Consider the following 20435-nt stretch of genomic DNA (forward strand, 5'->3'; position numbering starts at 1 on the left):
TGACATGTGCACATAAGTAACTGTTTGACATTGAAATTGGGTCTCAAAAGAACTGTTGGCCCAGAAAGAAACTCACTACAGACTGATTCATTTGCCTTTCAGCATAACCATTATTGCTTGTCTCATTTTTGGTTCTTATAAGTGTATTTCTAGTAGCACATGATCTCACTCATCTAGGGGAAATGATGAACAACATAGACTGATGAACAAGAACAGACCCAGAAACAAGGAGGCATGTTTCAGACTGTCGGGCCTCAGAGGGAGGGTAGGAGAGGGTGGGGATATAGGGAAGAGATCAACCAAAGGACTTGTGTGCATGCATATGAGCCTAACCAGTGGTTAAGGACAACAGGGGGTTGGGGGCATGTGTGGGGAGGGGTGTGGGATGGGAACGGGAGGATGAGGACAAATATGTGATACCGTAATCAATAAAGAAATTAAAAAAAAAATGCATTTAGTTTCTCTAGGGCAGGGGTGGGGAACCTATTTTCTGCCACAAAGTCTATGTGGATATTTATAATATTCTCATTCTATATAAAATTATCAATGCAAAAATTAGCCTGCTATATCTGGGCAAACATTCAAATAACTCACCATAATGCCTTGGCAGGACCACACCAACGGCCAGCAGGTTGGACATTTCCCAACCTTATTCTAGGGTAAGGTCCAAGATTCTGCATGATACTTATGATGTTGGCTCAGGGACCAAACTTAAATAGCACTTTAGAGGGCTTAGAGTGCACTTTTTATCAAATTATTTCCTTAAGAGTTACATAAGCTTTTTCTTTCCTTTTTTTTTTTTTTTTTACCATTTTTTAAATTTTTATTTTTTCAATTACAATTGACATTTAGTATCTATATATATAAAGCCCTAAGCGACCAGTCGACTGTCCAACCGGTCGACCGAACGATTGGTTGCGATGACATGCACTGACCACCAGGGGGCAGATGCTCAATGCAGGAGCTGCCTCCTGGTGGTCAGTGTGCTCCCACAGCCAACCTCCTGAGGCTGGCCAACCTCTCACGGCCCCAATCGGCCCCGATCTCCAGCCAGGCAGAGGGACCCCACCTGTGCACGAATTGGTGCACCAGACTTCTAGAATTTTATATTAGTCTCAGATATATAGCATAGTGGTTAGACACATATAATTTACAAAGTGATCCCCCCACATATAAGCTTTTTCAATTAACAAGTACATGTACCACATGAAGAGGGGGGGAAAATGGCAACAAATTCAAATGCTAGGGAGAAGTACATTTTTGTTTTTTAAAAAACCTATATAATTTCATATAATTAAAACCAAAATTATGTAGTGAAATTAACTTACTGTGGCTGGTAAAGGAAGAGATCAATAATATTATCGCGCCCTTTGGGGTGATTGAAGAAAACAAACAGAGACCAATGAATGAGCCATGTTCGCTGCTGAAGAGACTGGAGAGGAGAACTCACAGACTAAAGGGTTAAAAAAGTACACATAGAAATATTAATATATGAGAAAGAGGCAAGGTAATGAACACTGCTCATCTCAGAATTTTAGTTAAAAATTGAAATTGTCTAAGGCATGTGCTAGGTAGGGTCATTATGACCAAAGTCCAATCTCCTAGACCACTACTCTCTATGATCCTCAACATTCAAAATTTCCTCATTTTCAGAGACAGGATCAATAATGTCCACTAAGCCATTTGTACAGAGGCTGTAAATCAGGCATCCTCAAACTACGGCCCGCGGGCCACATGAGGGTGTTTTTGCTGTTTTGTTTTTTTACTTCAAAATAAGATATGTGCAGTGTGCATAGCAATTTGTTCATAGTTTTTATTAAACTATAGTCCGGCTCTCCAACGGTCTGAGGGACAGTGAACTGGCCCCCTGTTTAAAAAGTTTGAGGACCCCTGCTGTAAATTATAGTTATTTCAGAAAATATTTTAAAAGTAAGAAATGAACTAAGCACCCCAAAAGAAGTAGTTTTATTAAGCATTATAGATGAAAACTGTCATCTTCTGCATAGGACTTTAAATAATAGGTGGCACTAACAGTATTGTGTAATTTTCACTGATACAGAGAAAAAAGGTACAGTTGCTAACAAAGATGAAAACAGAGTTCTTTTCTCTAAGAGCCAAAAGAAGCGACAGCTTCTTTAAAGGAGATTCAATGAAACTAGTCAACCCACTGTGATTTTTATGTCTAGCCAACAGAAGCTAAACTTAACATTTTAGTTTAGTTTGTCTTCTTCTTCTTCTTCTTTTTTAAGTACACAAAAAGTATGAAGGACACATAGAAATTCCAGAAAATAACCAAAAGTGTTGAACTCACATTATTATCTATGGTCTCTTTTAACCGTGTAAGGTCTTCCATGGCAGCATCCCAATTCTGCATTAAGATTTCAGAGGCCAGTTTTCCCCAGAGTGAACTCAAAGCATTTCTATCCGTTGCTGGAACCTATTTGAGATATCATAATTAATTATATTCTATACCCTAAATCCATCTAGTCTACTAAAAGATCAGTGGCTCTCTACCCAAAAATTCCAGTCATCTAAGTCTTTACTAGATCACACTGATTCAAACCACTTTCATTTAATTTAATTATACTAAAATAAAAAAAACTTCAGGTCTTTAATATTCAGCCTAGATCAGAAAATAAAGAGTAACATAAAACTAGGATACAGCACCAGTGTTTTTGTGTAATCCATTTCAGATAATTTACATACAACTAATAAAATTTTAGGCACCTACAACTTTGGAATCCATTAGATTCAGAGGCAATTTATTGCTAAAATCAGTGAAGTGAAGATGTGGGGTCTGATTTATAATTTAGAGGAATTATTTCCAGAACAAAAAATTTTTTCCAGATTATGACACAAATGGAAGGGGTAATGGAGAAAAAAAGGTCTACTGGTTAATGACAATTATTATCAAAGGAATATGTATTGAGCAATAAAAGTTTGTTTTCTCATATAATTCTAACAAAAACCCTAAAAGGTAAATAATAATGTTTTATTCACATTTTAAAGACAGAGAACTGATGTAAGCACAGTATAATTCATCCAAAATTTAAACTTCGAGCATGGAAGCTATGAATTTTATACTCTAGTCTTAACCTACAAAAGTGGACCGAGGGCCACCTTACCTTTTCTTGCCACTGTTAGAAGAGGGTCATAAACCCAAAACACCTATACAGACTATGCTAAATGACAAAAACGAGTAAAGGAGGACACTCAAAACAGAGCAAGGTAATTGGATAGAAAGACTCTGAACTGATCAGATGTGCTAAAGCAGCAGAAGCAAGTGAGGGTATTGCACAAAGAATATAACCCTAAGTTAAAATTTTGAATTTAATTTTTTCATTGAAGCATTTACATGGTAGTATAATTTTAACACATTATTAGTATATATTACAATTACATGTTACATAAAATTGCATGGGCAGGACTGGAAATCCAGCCACCAATAATTCTGGCTCTATCACTTAGTATAAAGAACTGAACCATCTTAACTTTAGCTTCCTCACCTACAAAATGGAGATAGTAACAGAACACACCTCAGCTGCTGTATAATCTAAATCAGGCGTCCTCAAACTACGGCCCACGGACCACATGTGGGTGTTTTTGCCGTTTTGTTTTTTTACTTCAAAATAAGATATGTGCAGTGTGCATAGCAATTTGTTCATAGTTTTTTTTAAACTATCGTCTGGCCCTCCAATGGTCTGAGGGACAGTGAACTGGCCCCCTGTTTAAAAAGTTTGAGGACCACTGATCTAAATGATATAATACATGTAAAGAGATTACAACATCATTTGATATAAAAACTCAGGAACTAGTATCCAATGATGAAACTAGAAATGATATCAGAGTACTATATTTGTCTAAATTATGAGGATCACAGTAATATCTAATTCAGACTCTGTCTATACTGAGATCCTTCCTTTGATGGCAGTAATAACTCAAATGTAGTCAATAACATTTAGCAAACTCTAAGAACATGCAAATAACAGACTAACTCTGTATATTAAATTTGGACATATATCTATGAAAACACTGAATATCCAGGACAACTTTATTTGTAATAGACAAAAACAAAATGATCCAAATGTTCATCAACAGCTGAATATATACGCAAATTATAGTATATTCATAAAATGGAGTACTACTCAGCAATATAAGAACCAAACTTCTGATATATACAAAATAATACAAGTGAATCTCAAAATCTTGCTCATCAAAATAAGCCAGGCACAAATTTACATATTTCATCCCACTTATGTGAAATTCTAGAGCAGGCATAACTAATCTACAGATGAAAGGCAGATCAATGGATAAACCAGGATAAGGTATGACTACAAAGAGGCACAAGTGTCTTTCTGAGGGGAAGAGAGATATTCTTTATCTTCATTTAGTGATACTTGCAAGGGTATATACAGTTGTCAAAACTCATTAGAATTTAAAAATTAATTTATAAAAATCCATAAATCACTGTTCAAGTTATAAAGGATAAAATGTTTGATCCTTACAAAGAAATATGAGTATTAAACTATTACATCAGCCCTGGACGGATAGCTCCGTGGTTAGAGAGTCAGCCTGTGGACTGAAGGGTCGAGGGTTCAATTCCCAGTCAAGGGCATTTATCTCGGTTGCAGTTTTGATCCCTGGCTCTGGTCAGGGTGCGTAGTGGAGGCAACCAATAGATGTTTCTCTCTCTCTTCCTCTCTCTGTCTCTCCCCCTTCTCTACCTTCCACTCTCTCTAAAAATCACTGGGAAAATATCCTCAGGTGAGGATTAAACAAAAACAAAATATTACATCAAATCTAAGATGCCATCATCTTTAAGGATACACTATTTTATGTTTGTTAAACCCAAACCACAACCAATTCAAGATACATTCCAATTTCAGAAAATGTATTAAACTGTGTATCTGAAAGTCAGTATGAAATAGACATCTTTTATACTGACATTATCAAACTGAGTAAATAAGATCCAAAATTTCGGTCAATATTCTAAAGCTTCCAAAAATTGTCATTACTCAAGCGTCTTAAGTCAAGGAAAAGTACTTTTAAATCAAATGGCATGTACTTAACAGTAGATAAATTCTAAATTGAGTGGGGGAAAAAACCCTATAAAAAGATGATCAATAACAGTCCTAGTATCTTAAAATCACATTTATTTCAAAGAGCTACTAAATGAGGAGAGGGGTTATAATTTGGAACCAAAGGTCATAGGGAGGGCAGATTTTTAAAAAAATAATTAAAATACAGTGTTAATGACTTCTAAAATAGAAAGAAATATTTAAAAAAATTTCTACCAAATATGCTTCACCATATCATTTCAAATTAATGCATTTCTTAGCACACAAATCAAAGAAGTTTTACCTCCAAATAGGGTTCATCTAAACATTCCTGATGTATTCTAAAAGCCACTAAGTCTTTTTAAAATAAAGGTGGATTCTAGGGTCACACAGCTTTAATTTATACAACACTGACCTACAATAGGTCACTCGGAGAGTCAAATTCTAATCTCAGATCATAGTTACAATGGCTCTTTCATAGCTTATGTTTCCCTAACCATAGATTTAAAAGAATAACCAATCACCAGAAAAGAATTCTGAAATGAAAAAAGGCTATTGCAAAAAAAAAAAATTTTTTAAATAAGCAAAACAGCATTCACCCCAAATCCAAAACATGATTTTTATCTTTGCTTGTAACAAAATTTCAAACAAATGCACAGATTTTTATAGTACTGCCTATCTCAATCAAAAGAAAAAGAGAAGTAAAATAATTTATATTTTATTAAAACTTAGCTTTGTTAGCCAACAGGAAGTAAAATAATTTATATTTTATTAAAACTTAGCTTTGTTAGCCAACAAGAGAAGTAAAATAATTTATATTTTATTAAAACTTAGCTTTGTTAGCCATCTATCTCAAATGTTTTGTGGCAATTTAAAAATTAATTGTACATAATTTCTAAGACCTATCCAATGTTGATTGCTCTTAATGCAAAATATTAATTTTGTGTTCAGATCATGGTATTCAGTTACTTAACCACATGTCATTTGACTTCCAACACAAGATTTGTTAGGCAATGTAAAAGTTTAAAAGTAATCCAGAAATTTTTAAGGTTGAAAACTAACTTGGATCTTAATATTTAAAAAGAGCAAACATAAAAACTCCCCAAATTTGTAAATATTTACCTATCACTTGTAGAAAATTTCAGACTTAATTATAAAACCATACTACATAAATCTAATAATACCATTAAAACTAGAATATGTTATATATGTTAGGATAAAAGCTTTTTGTAGCAGCACAGGGCGTTTTTAATCCCCAGAAGGTTCATGCATACTACTTTGGCTCAAGTCCATGTCATTACAGTTGGCTCTTCATACTAACCTGCTTTCAAGGGTGGATATGCTAGAAGAGTTTCAATATCTGGATTTCCAGCAGTTACCTTAAGTTTCCATGTCTTAGCAAAATGGCACATTCACTCACTGACCAGCAACAATAAATTTACTGTGCTAGAACTCTAACATGATACTAAATCTTCATTCTCAAAATTCACTCCCAGCATTAACAAATGATATGAATAACCAGCTCTTTTCATGTTCCTGTAATCATATCAGCCTTCTGATTTTACAATCCTGGTTTAAGCTGTTTACATTTCCAAAGTAATCAACTTTTGCTCTCCTAAATCCTTCATAATATTCAAAGTAAAACTGATGGAATTTTCTGATAAGTCACTACAAGTTTAGCATCACTGATTACCTTTAATGCACTCCCAAGCTAGCCACAGGTAACCTACAAATTAAGAATTTGCTTACAAATGGGAGCAAGAGAAAATTATTCCAAACCCATCTTGGAAATAAACTAAAAAATCTTTATTTCTTTAGAGAAAGGTATTTTTTAAAAATGAAGCTGTGAGCATGCCCATGCCTTTCCCTTTTCCTTCCCCCTCCACTCCCACCAGGCACATCACCATTAGTTTCCTCACTCCCAACCTCCAAGGGCCCTTCCTTTACCTCCATAACTTGTTTCCTAAGCCAATTTCTTCTAGGAATTACTTCTTCTACCTCTGTGATTTACCAAATAGATGTTCTCTTACAAAAAAAAAGAAGCTATCTAAGTACTTTTTTTAGGTGTAGAAATTATCTGAATTAATAACACTAATCCCAACCCCCTCCCCCCCCAAAAAAAATAGAAAATTTAATTTCCAAGAATACAATTAAAATAGCAGCCACAAGTCTTTTCTAGAGAAATCAGAGACTTAGGTATTGCTTACTAACCCGAAGTGAGTAACAAGTTATAATTTCTCAAATGAGAGGTTAAATACAGGGTATTCTGACAACTCCAGAAGGCATTTATTGATACAATTACTTAAGGAGAAGGCAGAGTGAGAAAAAAATCTGTCAATTTGAAGGTCTAATTTTTTTCTTTAGCTTCACACAATTCTTCCCTAACAAAAGCACTGAATTTAGGAACTTGTCAGACAAATAAAGATAACAGGGCAAGTTATGATTAGGAATTTGCTCGAAATAGTACCATTTAAACTCCACTCCCTGCATAAAGGAAAACCACTGAGCTTTTTATATTCTAACTAGAGGCCTGGTGCATGAATTCGTGCATGGGTGGGGGGTCCCTTGGCCTGGCAGACAATCAGGGCCAATCGGGGTGGCAGGCGGTTGGCCGGTAGGGGAAGGGGCCTGCGGGAGGTTGGCTGTGGGAGTGCATTGACCATCAGGGGGCAGCTCCTGTGTTGAGCGTCTGCCCCCTGGTGGTCAGTGCATGTCATAGTGACCGGTCGACTGGTCATTTGGTCACTAAGTCTTTTATATATATACTAGAGGCCCGGTGCACGAAATTCGTGCACAGAGGGGGATTGTCCCTCAGCCCAGCCTGTACCCTCTCCAATATGGGACCCCTTGAGGGATGTCCGACTGCCCGTTTAGGCCTGATCCAAGTGGGCAGTCGGATACCTAAACGGGCAGTCGGACATCCCTCTCACAATCCAGGACTGCTGGCTCCCAACTGCTTGCCTGCTGCCTTTGTGATTGCCCCTAACCGCTTCTGCCTGACAGCCTGATCACCCCATAACCACTCTGCTGCCAGCCTGTTTGCCCCCAACTTCTCTCCTCTGCCGGCCTGGTCACCCCTAACTGCCCTCTCCTGCAGGGTTGATCACCTCCAACTGCCCTCCCTTGCAGGCTTGGTCCCTCTCAACTGCTCTCCCTTGCAGGCAGGGTGCCTCCCAACTGCCCTCTCCTGCTGGCCATCTTGTGTCCATATGGGGGCAGGATCTTTGACCACATGGGGGCAGCTATATTGTGTGTTGCAGTGATGATCAATCTGCATATTACTCTTTTATTAGATAGGATAGAGGCCTGGTGCAGGAGTGGGGGCCAGCTGGTTTGCCCTGAAGGGCATCCCGGATCAGGTGGGGGTTCCCTTGGGGTGTGGGGCGGCCTGAGCGAGGGGCCTGTGGTGGTTTGCAGGCCGGCCACGCCCCCTGGCAACCCAAGCGGAGGCCCTGGTATCTGGAATTTATTTTCCTTCTACAATTGAAAATTGTAGTCTGGAGCGGAGCCAAGCCTGCTGCTCCCTCCGAGGCTGGCAGCCATTTCTGTTGGGGTTATAATTGAAACTTTGTTGCCTTAAGCGGGTGGGCCCGGCCAGGGTGTGCGGAAAGCTTTGCTTCCCCTGTTGCCAGCGGCAACCCTGGCCTGCTCTCTCAAGCTCCATTCTGCCGCCATTTGTTTGAATTTGTTTACCTTCTATAATTGAAACTTTGTAGCTTGAGTGGAGGCTTAGGCCTGGCAAGGGCAGGCGGAAAGCTTGGCTTCCTCTGTTACCTAGGAAACCTTGCTCTCTGTGGCTGTAGCCATCTTGGTTTGGGTTAATTTGCATACTCGCTCTGATTGGATGGTGGGCGTGGCTTGCGGGTGTGTCGGAGATATGGTCAATTTGCATATTTGTCTATTATTCGATAGGATATAGATAGCTGATTACAAAACTAAATGGAAATGCAGTTACTATTAAGGCAGATCATTCCTACAGTTGTTTAGAACAAGTTTAAGGAATACATACACACACACACACACACACACACACACACACACCAGAATAATGGATTTATTCAATAAATATTAAGCACTGACAATGTGCCACTCACTGTACAGCAATATCACTTCATGATAGAATTCTGCTAATGCTAAAATTCAATTATACATCAAATAACAAATCAGGGGTTCCCACTTTTGGGGGTTCCAAGAACAAGTTCATTCTCCCTCCAAATTTTGAGGCTCTGTATAGGGTTTCCTGTATCTATTTGTTTTTTTGTTGGGGAAAGCTGTTGTTTTTTAATTCTTTTACCAACAACTGTTGAAAACACAACAGACAGACCCAAATTTATAGATATATTTTGAGAATCTAAGGGAATCCTACAAAAGAGAGGACAAAGAAAAAAATTACTTACCAACACTCTAAAGAAGTAAAGATATTCTGCTGCTCCAGAGTAATTCCCACATTCATATTGGAATTTTGCATATCTGTAGAGTGTATCTAAATATTCTTGCCTAAACTAAAAAAAAAGAAAACAAAAAAGCTGAAGTTCTATTTTAAAAAAAATGTACTCCTTTAAATGCCGCAGAAGTCAATTCTGTCAAAGTATTCTAAAAGTTGCCATAAAAAATAAATACCCTCAAAACATAAATTTAAGAATTGGTAAATTTAACATTCATAGTTCTGGCCTCAAAGAATTATGAATTATAATGTACCTACTTTGTTAACAATTGATACAAACTTGAATTGCTGCTGAAGGTTTGATGTGTGTGTCTTAGCTGGTGACCAAGCTTAGACAACTATCAGATATATGTAAGGTTTTGTGATTCAGTACAAATAATATGTACAATAAACTATTCTCTGTGAAAACTGGTCCCAAAATTATGCCAACTTTTAGAGTTGATGCAAGAAAAAGTGAAGAAATATAAGAGAAAGGCTCCAAACTAGATCATTAATAAATCCACTAAACATTCAACATGGAAATCAGAAAAAGTATTCTGCACAGTGGTCAGCACACGTCTTGTTACAATAATTGTTAGATGAGCGAGAACACTTAAATGCAAGTAACAGAAGTGATAGTATGCAAAGTCTTATGCTTTGAGTTAACACAAGGGAAAAGTTGGGAGATGGCTAGAAAAGCATGTATCATTCCTTTACTTGTGAATTTGGGGATTTATGAAGGCCTTGATAATGTTAAGAGCTACTTTATTCCACAAGGCAGCCAAAGTATTACTTAATTTTATTACTCAAGGCATTTCTCATTCAAATTTAGTTCTGTCTTTACTTATTAGTTAATCCATCAGAAACATAAAACATTATTATCTGATTAGTCTAAAAAAATAAATCCAAAGTTTAGAACCTTCTGTTACCTAAAGGTAAGTATATTATTTTTCTATCATTACCAATTTTTAAAATCTGGTTTCAAAAACATACTAGATATTACACTTAATGAATGGATCTGAAAATTACATTCCTGTAGAACAAGGAACCTATCTATACAGCACTATTCTTTAATTACCCTTATAACATGACAACTATAAAAATTTTAAAGACACTACTTACACCATGCTTGTCCGCCAAGTAGTCAAACAGCATCCGACCATCCCTTAATAATAAGAACATTACTGTATTTCATAGTCCACAAAAAAAAATAAGCACTTGTAACTTATTATCCACATAAAGCCACTTTAAATACCTTAATACCCAAACACCAGAAGTAAAATAAGACTTCCAGAATAAAATAAACAGAACAGTAAATGTTTTGAAGAAATAGAAACTCAAGAATTGCAAGTTTCAAAATTCATTTCAGATTTTTTATTCCTAATTGAAAACCATGTGTTCTGTCATACCACATCCATGGTAATGCCCTTTTAGAAATGTTTTTAGGTAATAAAACCAGAACATTATGACTATTTTTATAGTGAGATCCAATAGTCAACTTAGGTGATAACTTACTGAAAATGATACATATGGTCCCAGACTTAAGATGGTTTGACTTACGAATTTTCAACTTTGCAATGGTGCAAAAATAATATACTTTAAATTTTGATCTTTTAATGGGCTAGCAATATGTAGTGTGTTAACTCTCTCATGATGGTGGGGAGCAGCAGTAAGTCACAGCTCCTAGTCAGCCTTGCGATCATGAGGATAAACAACTGACACTCTACAGTGTATTCACTATATTAGATAATTTTTTCCCATTGTAGGCTAATGAAAGCGTTCTGAATTTAATCACCATATGTGTGGCTATATGCTATGTTGGAAAGGTTAAGTGTATTAAAAGCATTTTTTACTTAGGATATTTTCAACTTACCATGGGTTTACCAGGACACAACCCCATCGTATATAGAGTTTCTATATTTGCTATCTTGAGTGTACATTTTAAATAGAGAATATATTGTTACAGAACAAAGATTGGAATATGTGGACCATACAAACTAGCAGGAATTAATCCTATATAAAAATTTTGTCCCCGTCCCAATTTGTTAGTATTTTTGCAAGGACTGTAATTTAGCAAATTTACAAGATTAATAAATCATGCCTAACTTACAGGACATGTAAGCTACACACCCTATGTAATTATTACCTATACCAAAGTGTCAAATAACCCAATTCAACTTTTTATTTTTTTATCTTTGCATAATTTGATATGTTGGCAGGATGGTAAAATGGTGACAAAGATTCCAAGGAACAAGTGGTAGATGGGTACCATTGCCTACCTGCTAGGCATTTTTAAATATAAAAAACATTTTTTAATGCTCCTCCCAGGATGTATGCTGTGGCATGTCTTTCAGGAGCATACTTTTACTTGAAGAGTTATTTAATGAGGGGTGGATATGTTATCACTAAAATTAACATGGGTATAATATAATTCAGAATATGAAATGTACGTGAAATTTCAACATAAAGATTAAATAGTTTACATGTTTAATTGGGTTACAAGTTTTTAACACACAATTCCATCCTTTCATTTATCTCTAATTTAGTGTATATTAAGCTACAAGGAGTTCTCTCTTTCTAATATTTGGTAAACAAATCCATATTCACCTTATTCATATCCTAAATCCCATTATATGCGAGTGTTTACATGACTAAATTTATAATTTAAATCCTAAATTTCCTGTTGTACCCTAATTTCTGGATTATTTCAGCTGTCCCTTTGTGGTTACTTACATGTGATTTGAAGGTCTACAATTACTCGTAAATATATGTAAGTAGTTAAGTATTACATATGTATATGTACATGCATACAAATAGCTATATATAAATACATATTATACATAATAGCTTTATAAAATATAGCTATCTCTGTGTATGTGTATATGGACACCTGTGTGTAGATATATATGTATGTAGTAAAATATGGTGTGGTATAGTAAAATACATTATAATATGGGATAGCAATAGTGTAGTATTTGCTGCTTTTCTAAAAAATATCTAGTAATACTTTCCCAAATCACAAGTGAAAATTCAGAGCCAACCTCTCTAAAATTCGACTTGGTAACATATCATAAGAACTAAAGGTACAACATGGCAAAATCTGTAATTTCTCAAGGGAATATATTGGTAGCTACGATTTACCAAAAGGCAATATTCAATTTAGTAGATTTTATTTTCAAACATTTTAAATAATTTAAAGGGCTCCAATTAGTGATATTAAGTCAGAGTAAGGCAAAACATTTTCTTGGAAACCAAACAATAAGTTTTTCTAGCTAAGGAGAAGTTAGGAATAAAATAACCTTATCAGCTCTACACTACCCTCCTTGGGCTGGGCATCAGGTTGGAAGGATATGGGAGAATGTAGCACACTGATAAAGTGAGCTCAGGTTTTCCTTACAGCTAACAACCCACGTGCTCTAGGTACTGCCTAGGCACAGCGTTTCTCCACCTCAGTACTACTGCCATTTCGGGTTGGGTAATTCTTTTTTGGAGGGTAGGATATTGTCCAATGTATTGTAGAATGTTTAGCAGCATCCTTGGCCGCTCTTTGCTAGGTGCCGATATCACTCCTCCTGTTGTGAAAACCAAAAATGGCTCCAGACATTGCCAAGGAGAGAGAACTGATGCAACATAATCAGATTTAGGTACATGGTAAAGAAGTTCTAAAAAGAATATTAACATTACGACTTTCTGGTCCCTACACAATAAGGATAAATGAAAAACAATATATAAAGGAATCAATCGAAGTTCAAGTATTAATCTGGAAAGAGAATTTTTATAATTCCACTTAAGGGAGAGGTTACCTGGTTGACTGCATTTGCCTTGTAGTTTCTGGATCTTCAAACATCTTCACAATTGGTTCTGTTTCTGCCTGAAGCTGTTTCAGCTGTGCAACAACTGTGGTTCTTTTCTCTCTCAAAGCTAATTAAAAATGCAAAGGAGTACTATAATGTTAAACTACAACTGCTCCCCAGGAGGATGTCTCTGGAAATTTTCATTTTACGTAAATTGTGCATATATGTATTTACCCTAATAGATTCATATGCCAATAACCACCAACTCAATAACTTCCCCAGATCAAATTTCTTCTTTCTAGCAATGATAAGGCACATAAAGGAAGGAATAATTTTACTCAAGAGAAACGGGAATAGAGAGGTACAGCCTGGGAGAGGGAAGGGAAGAAGGGAGGGGTGTCAAAGGAAAAATGATCTAATTCTACATTTCAGAGACTTCATTCCCAGTGTTTTTATATTTGTTCTCATTAAATTCTCTCAGGTGAATATATTATTCCAGAGTTTCTGAACAGAGGTTCAGAGCAGTCTACATATTATTACTACGTTTTCAGTTAAGTTTAATGGGTTTTAAATCCAGTCAGTAATCTTTTTGCTATAAATGTCTAGTTCTGTAATCTCTCAAACCCAATTCTGTAGTTTCTTTTTACTGCATCATGAAGAGTCAGAGAAAATTAACTTATAACCTACCTTGCTAGCATGTTTTAAAGTTTCAATAAGAACTTTTCATCACAAACTAAAATTTAAAGAGTGAATGTTATTGCAGGGAACTGTAAACTAAGCCAAAAGATGATTATGTTCAATGTAATAACTGCATTATATATTACGAAGTATACACTAGAACAGTATTTCTCAAAACAGAAGGGATCTGTGATGAAATTTTGAGAAATGTCAATTTAAACAAAGTAAATTGTTTCTGTACTGAAAGAGTTTTAGATTATTTTAAAATATTCTGTGCATAAAAGAAATGATACAGAATATTTCAGTATTTTCCAGACTTACAGACCACCATTTTTTAAGGAACATCAGAAAACAGGGATTTGAAAAACAGTGGACCAGTAATTCTCCAATGTGGACAGTGGGCCTCAGCCAACGGTTTCTAATTAGGCTGTAGAATTTGCATTTCTAACAAGCTCTTCCAGGAGAACTAAAAGCTGGTCCTGGGGACTATACTTTTGAAGACCATGGCTATACCCAGATGAAAAATAAACCCCTAAGGCACACAAAATGCTAATTGAAAAAGTTAGTCAACCCAAAAAATTGCCAAAGTCTCAGATAATTCTAAGGCAACAATCTGATTGATAACCACAACTCTGATGATACCATGAACTAAATACTATAAATATAAACTAAAGGTATTTTATGACCATTTCTTAAAGCATTTTCACATCTTTTATGGTAAGGAAATAATATGCTTTAGAAGACCTATAACCTTAGTATTACCTTTCATCCAAAGAACTTTTAAATAATTAAGACTTTTGGCTACAGCTTTTAATAAATCATAAAACTTTAATTCACACATCCTCTGTTCACAAGACAAGCTTCAGTTCTAATGACAAAACTTACCATGAGGAATATCATCAGAATAAAGGTTTTTGTATACATCCATAGCAAAGTCTACCATGTTGGTATCACTAAGAAGATCCAATTTTCCTTGTAATAATTCTTTTTCATTATAAATCTGCAAGAGACAATTACTTACTAATAAGTACACTGAAGTTCCTCCAAGTAAAATGATTAATAACAAGATAAGTTTACCTGGAAATATACTTCCTGAAATACAATTTTTTAAATAAAATATTACATACTATTAATTCACCCTCTTAGAAGACAACCTACAGAAACATAATAATCTTCTATTTACCTAATAATTTAAAAATGAAGGCAACTGCACACTACAGAGCCATTCCCACCTAATTCTAATTATCTTATTTTTTACATGTCCCTATAAGCGACCTTTTATCCTTTCTAGAACAAGACTATGCCTAAATAAACAACCACACCAACTCCACAGGTAGGCACATACGGCAATTAGAACTTAACTATTAAATTGATGTAACATTTTAGTATCTCAATATCCACATGTTTTCCCATCTCTATTTAAAGTAGCCTCTCCTTTATCCCCACATATTTTTTCACCAGTTACAGTCCTTTATAATGCTTCCCCACCCATACCACTGAAACATAATTAGGATCCAACTAGTGACCCGGTGCACGAAATTTGTGCACATTAAAAGGGGATTAATTAGAGGAAATAATTTAATATTGCTATTTGCCCTTTCTCTATAATAGAAGTATCAGAGATGAAAGAAAATTAGTAAAATGTATATGAAAACCTTCCTCCTGTTAGAGTCTGGGGCTCACCACGGGACCCAGAGTCAAGTCCCCGCCCACCCACATGCACCTCAAAATCGCATGAGACCCAGACCTGGCTGCCCACCACCCTCATCCCCCCAATTGGGCTAGATCCAGACCTGGCCAGTCCCACCTTTGTCAAGCCCTGCCGGGCAGGGGGCATAGCCTCAGGTCCCCTGGCCCAGCACCAGGATGGGGGGCGTGACCTGAGGTCCCCCAGCCCATACTGGGGCGGGGGGCATGGCCTGAGATCCCCTGTCAAGCCCTGCTGGGTGGGGGCACAGCCTGAGTTCCCCCAACCCAGCACTGGGGGTGCACCTTGAGGTCCCCCGTCAAGCCCTGCCGGGCAGGGGGGCGCAGCCTCAGGTCCCCTGGCCTGGTGCCGGGGTGGGGAGAGCGGCCTGAGGTCCCCTGTCAAGCCCTGCCGGGTGGGGGACTTGGCCTGAGGTCCCCTGTCAAGCACCAAGGGGGTGGGGGAAGGGCGTGGCCTCAGGTCCCTGCTGATTGCTCGTTAAGGCTCCTTATGGGAACAGCCATCTTTGTGATGGAGTGATGGTCAATTTGCATATTCCCTCTTTATTATATAGGATTCTCTAAGTCAGGATGTCGTATCAGTATTTGCTTTGCAGATAGTCCAAGAAATATAATGTAATCCATACTACAGGGACCAAATAAGCACTCTCATAAACATGAAATTAAGTGTATTAAGCAATATTTGGAGATTCTAACAATAGTATTCAGGGAAAGAGAAAGTAATAAAAATAAATTTTTAATCAAACAGTCATTAACATAAGGCTTCAGCAAAAGAAAAGGTTTTTATACTAAATTTAATGTTGCCAAGGGAGGTGGGAAGCAGCGACGATATGGGAAGGCTCCCACATTTTACACCATGAAAGGAAAAGATGAAACTGGTCAAATGGTATAGCCATGAGATCAAAACTGAATCTTCCAAACCACATAAAGAACTACTACAAAAGCCCTAGCTGGTTTGTCTCAGTGGATTGAGCATTGGCCTGCAGACTGAAGGGTTCCAAGTTCGATTCCAGTCAAGGGCACATCCCCGGGTTGCGGGCTTGATCCCCAGTAGGGAGTGTGCAGGAGGCAGCCGATCAATGGTTCTCTCTCATCATTGATGTTTCTATCTCCCTCTCCCTCTCCCTTCCTCTCTGAAATCAATAAAAATATATTAAAAAAAAAAAACTCCTACAAAATAGTGAGAGAGGATCCAATTGAAAATGGCTAAAAGATTAATATGCCTATATCAATAAAACTTAACCAAATACCCAAAAGACATTAGAAAGGTTCTAAACGTAATTTATCATAAAAGGAAATGCAAACTAAAACCACACTAAAAACTAAAACACTTGAGTCTTGGAATAGATGTGGAGTAGGGGTGGGGAACGTCTGGCCTGAGAAATCATTTGGTCTGGCCCTGCCAAGGCATTAGGGGTGAGTTATTTAAATGTTTGACCAAATATAGCAGGCTTATTTTTAAGTTCATAATTTTGTATGGCCCTCGAATGATGTTATAAATATCCAAATGGGCCGTGGCAGAAAAAAGGGTCCCTACCCCTGATGTAGAGTCACAAACATTTATTCTGACGGCAGGTGTACATCCACTTTGGAAAGCTATTTTTATCTCCTAAAGTTAAACATATATTTTGACCCAGCAATTCTGCTCCTAGGTTCCCAAGAGAAATGGCATTTCCAATAATGATCATAGCAACACTATTTGTAACAGCCAAGTCTCTCTCTATATAGGGAGTTCAATTGCCCACAATGATGTGCGCTGACCACCAGGGGGTGGCACGGAAAAAAGGAAGGCCCCGGCCGGCCCTGATTGCCGGCCAGGCCTAGGGACCCTAACCGTGCATGAATTTCATGCACCAGGCCTCTAGTATACACATAAAATGACTTAACATTCTGCACTGAAAATCAACAAACTACTACCATCCTAAAACTTGGAAGAACTTCACAATGTTGAATGAAAAAAAGTCACACAAAGCAGTACAAGATGGTGAATGCTTAATTCCATTTATATAAAATCAAAACCTGCCCTAGCCAGTGTGTCTAAGTGGTTAGAGCATTGGCCTGCAGACTGAAAGGTCCTGGGTTTGATTATAGTCAAGGGTAAGTACGTACCTTTGCAGGCTTTATTGGGGCACCTGTGGGAGGCAACCAATCGGTGTGTCTTTCTCATATGGATATTTCTGTTTCTCTACCCCCTCTCCCTTGCACTCTCTCTAAAAAAATAATTGGAAAAAAATATCCACAGGTGAGGATTAACGGGGGGGGCACACAGAAGACACAAATATGTATTTATTTACTCATTTATTAAATAATCATTCAAAGCCTTTATGCCAGACTCTATTTTATGTGCTGAGAACAGAGCAAAGAACCAAACAAAGTTCCCGCTCTCTCTAAACTTATATATTCTCCAACATTTCAAATTGTCCTCATGTATCCTGGTCACTGACTCTCCTAACCACCTATCCTTCAAAACTCAACTTAAAACCTCTCTTCCTCAAAGTCCTTTTGCCCAGATTAGAATCTCCTCAATTTTGAGAGCACTCTGCCAGTACTTTTCTGACATGTCACTTTTTGCCTTATACTTAATAGACCTTCATCTCCTCTAAAAGATAGGTACAATTTTAGTGGTGAGGTGTCTGGGTTTTACCTTGGATTTATCACATTTCCACAGTAGCCCTATACTAAGTAATTGCTCAATAAATATTCCAGCAACCTCTTGGGTGCATTATGGCCATCTCACCAACATTCTCTCCAAGGAAGAAAGTACTGAGGCACAGTTACTTTGCACTGATTCTCAGCCGCCATTTATAGTTGTTTTGCCCTATGATATACTAATTTACACTTACATATTCCTCCCTTTTATCTGCCTTGGAAAATGCAAGTATAAAGAATACATGAAAATGTGAAGTTTGGTTAGTTTAGAAACATTTCTACAAGTAGCTGGCAAAGGATCTCAAAATATGGTTATTTCTCTATTATTTATCCAGAAAAGAAAACAGAAGGCAGACTGGATTATTATAATCAAGCTCTAAAATATAGGTGTAAGTACATCCTATGTGAAGAAACACCAAGGCAAAACTATGTCCTTTCAAAATAAAGCTTTATAAGGAAAGGCATTCTTGAACATTTAAAAAATAAACTTGGGTATTTCCTACCATCAGCAACTTCAGAGCTGTCTATATGTGCTTAGGAAAGGATCATATGAATCTCAGGATCATAGGTTTAACGAACCATATACAAAAAATTTAAAAAGTTATCAGAACAAATTAATGTTTATTTGTAGGGCTTATTTGGTCTTACTGCTTTTGGGGACAATCTATTCCCCAAATCTGGAGTTCCCTAGATAGACTTATGTTTAAATCTGCTTCCAGAAACAGAATTCATTTATCTTTCTGGCCTATGTCCTAACGCTTTCATCACAGTAATACTACCTTCTGATTATTAAGATGCATCAATTTCCCAATAAACTCAAAGAATAACCTGAGCTCAATATTTCAAAACTCTTAGGACTGAGGCATTTTTAAAAACGAAGTACCAGGGCCACATAGTACTCATTCAGTATAACTTGAGTAGCTTAAAATGAACATCAACCACCAATTCAAATCACTCGAAGTGTGTGTGTATATATATATATAAATAAAACAGGGAAAGAACTTTTAGGTTAAAATGTGTCGGGTTTGCTGTTTTGGGTGGGAGGGAGTAGGGTCCCCATCCCCATCCGACAAACTATTGCTTCACTTGGTAGAACTGGCTCCTTACCGAAAGACCAGGAAAACTCAATGCAAAGAACGCACAACTTTGTGGCACTTAAAGTGCTGGGTATTTCATTTAAATGTCAGGAAATTAATCCAAACGACCCGGCAAGCAAGCACAACCCTTCCCACAGTTCCCGGATGGAAAATGAAAATCTCTACCCCTCCCACTGGCTTGGAGCAGTGGGTCCGAAGTCAAGCTCAAGCGAAACCAGCGGCGCAGCGTTCACTTCCTGAGGAGGAAGTCCCTGGGGCCTGCGCACCTCAAGAAGGGAAGCTGACACCGCTTTCTTCCCCGAGTTCCCACGGTCCCCTCGCCCCTCCTCAGGGCCGCGGGTCCGCGGGGCCGCGGGCCCAGTCCGCCCCGATGACGCTCAACTCCCAGGAGGTCCTGCCCGCCCGGCCGGGACCAAACTCGCGGCCGCCCCACACGTGTGTCAGGCAGGCCCGGGCTACCGCCGCCGCCCCGCGGGCCTGCCCCGCACCGCACGCGCTCCCACAGCTTCCCCGCACCTACGGCCCCGCTCACCTCCTTTACGGAGAGAAACTCAAGCAACGGAAAGACTAGATGCCGATCCAAAAAGTGAGCGATGCGAGTAGTCAAGTCGTACTCCGCCATCTTGCCAAGGAAAAGGAGAGGCTTAGCTCTCTACAACTTTATTGACAGCGCCGACAGACAGACAGGCCCCGTGGCGCGCATGCGCAGTCGTTATACTAACCCTGGTTAAGGGGCGGGGTTTATTCCCTAGTGCTCGGAGACCGACTGCGCACGCGCGGGTGCTCCGGCTTCTTTGGGACTAGGAGGATCGGCGGCAAGTTTCGTCTGTTTGAAATGCTGTCAGTGTCCTACGATCCATTAATTTTCTGACATTTAAATGATCGGCGGCAAGTTTCGTCTGTTTGAAAGGCTGTCAGTGTCCTACGATCCATTCCGTTAATAAATATTGAAGACTCAGAAATGCTGAAGCAATGTAGGCAGAGGACAAGATAATGAGGACCCCGCTCTCCAGAAAGTCACATGCAGGAA

At 37.9% G+C, this 20435-nt stretch overlaps 1 protein-coding gene across 2 annotated transcripts in view; it reads right to left on the bottom strand.

Moving 5' to 3' along the window:
* Positions 1-20063, bottom strand: part of EIF3E (eukaryotic translation initiation factor 3 subunit E) — a 53112-nt gene extending 33049 nt beyond the window's left edge. The window contains exons 1-7 of one of the 2 annotated variants that reach the window (XM_008143395.3): positions 19938-20063; positions 14838-14952; positions 13284-13401; positions 10603-10645; positions 9455-9559; positions 2312-2437; positions 1329-1453 (exon numbers count right to left, since the gene is read on the bottom strand). In XM_008143395.3, the coding sequence (XP_008141617.1) occupies positions 1329-1453; positions 2312-2437; positions 9455-9559; positions 10603-10645; positions 13284-13401; positions 14838-14952; positions 19938-20027 (722 nt within the window). In that variant the 5' untranslated portion in view covers positions 20028-20063. The remainder of the gene's footprint in view (positions 1-1328; positions 1454-2311; positions 2438-9454; positions 9560-10602; positions 10646-13283; positions 13402-14837; positions 14953-19937) is intronic. The other variant, XM_028148074.2, reaches the window with a different exon arrangement.
* Positions 20064-20435: the final 372 nt, after the last annotated feature.

This window comes from Eptesicus fuscus, chromosome 19, assembly GCF_027574615.1.
Source record: "Eptesicus fuscus isolate TK198812 chromosome 19, DD_ASM_mEF_20220401, whole genome shotgun sequence".
Taxonomy (NCBI): Eukaryota; Metazoa; Chordata; class Mammalia; order Chiroptera; family Vespertilionidae; genus Eptesicus; species Eptesicus fuscus.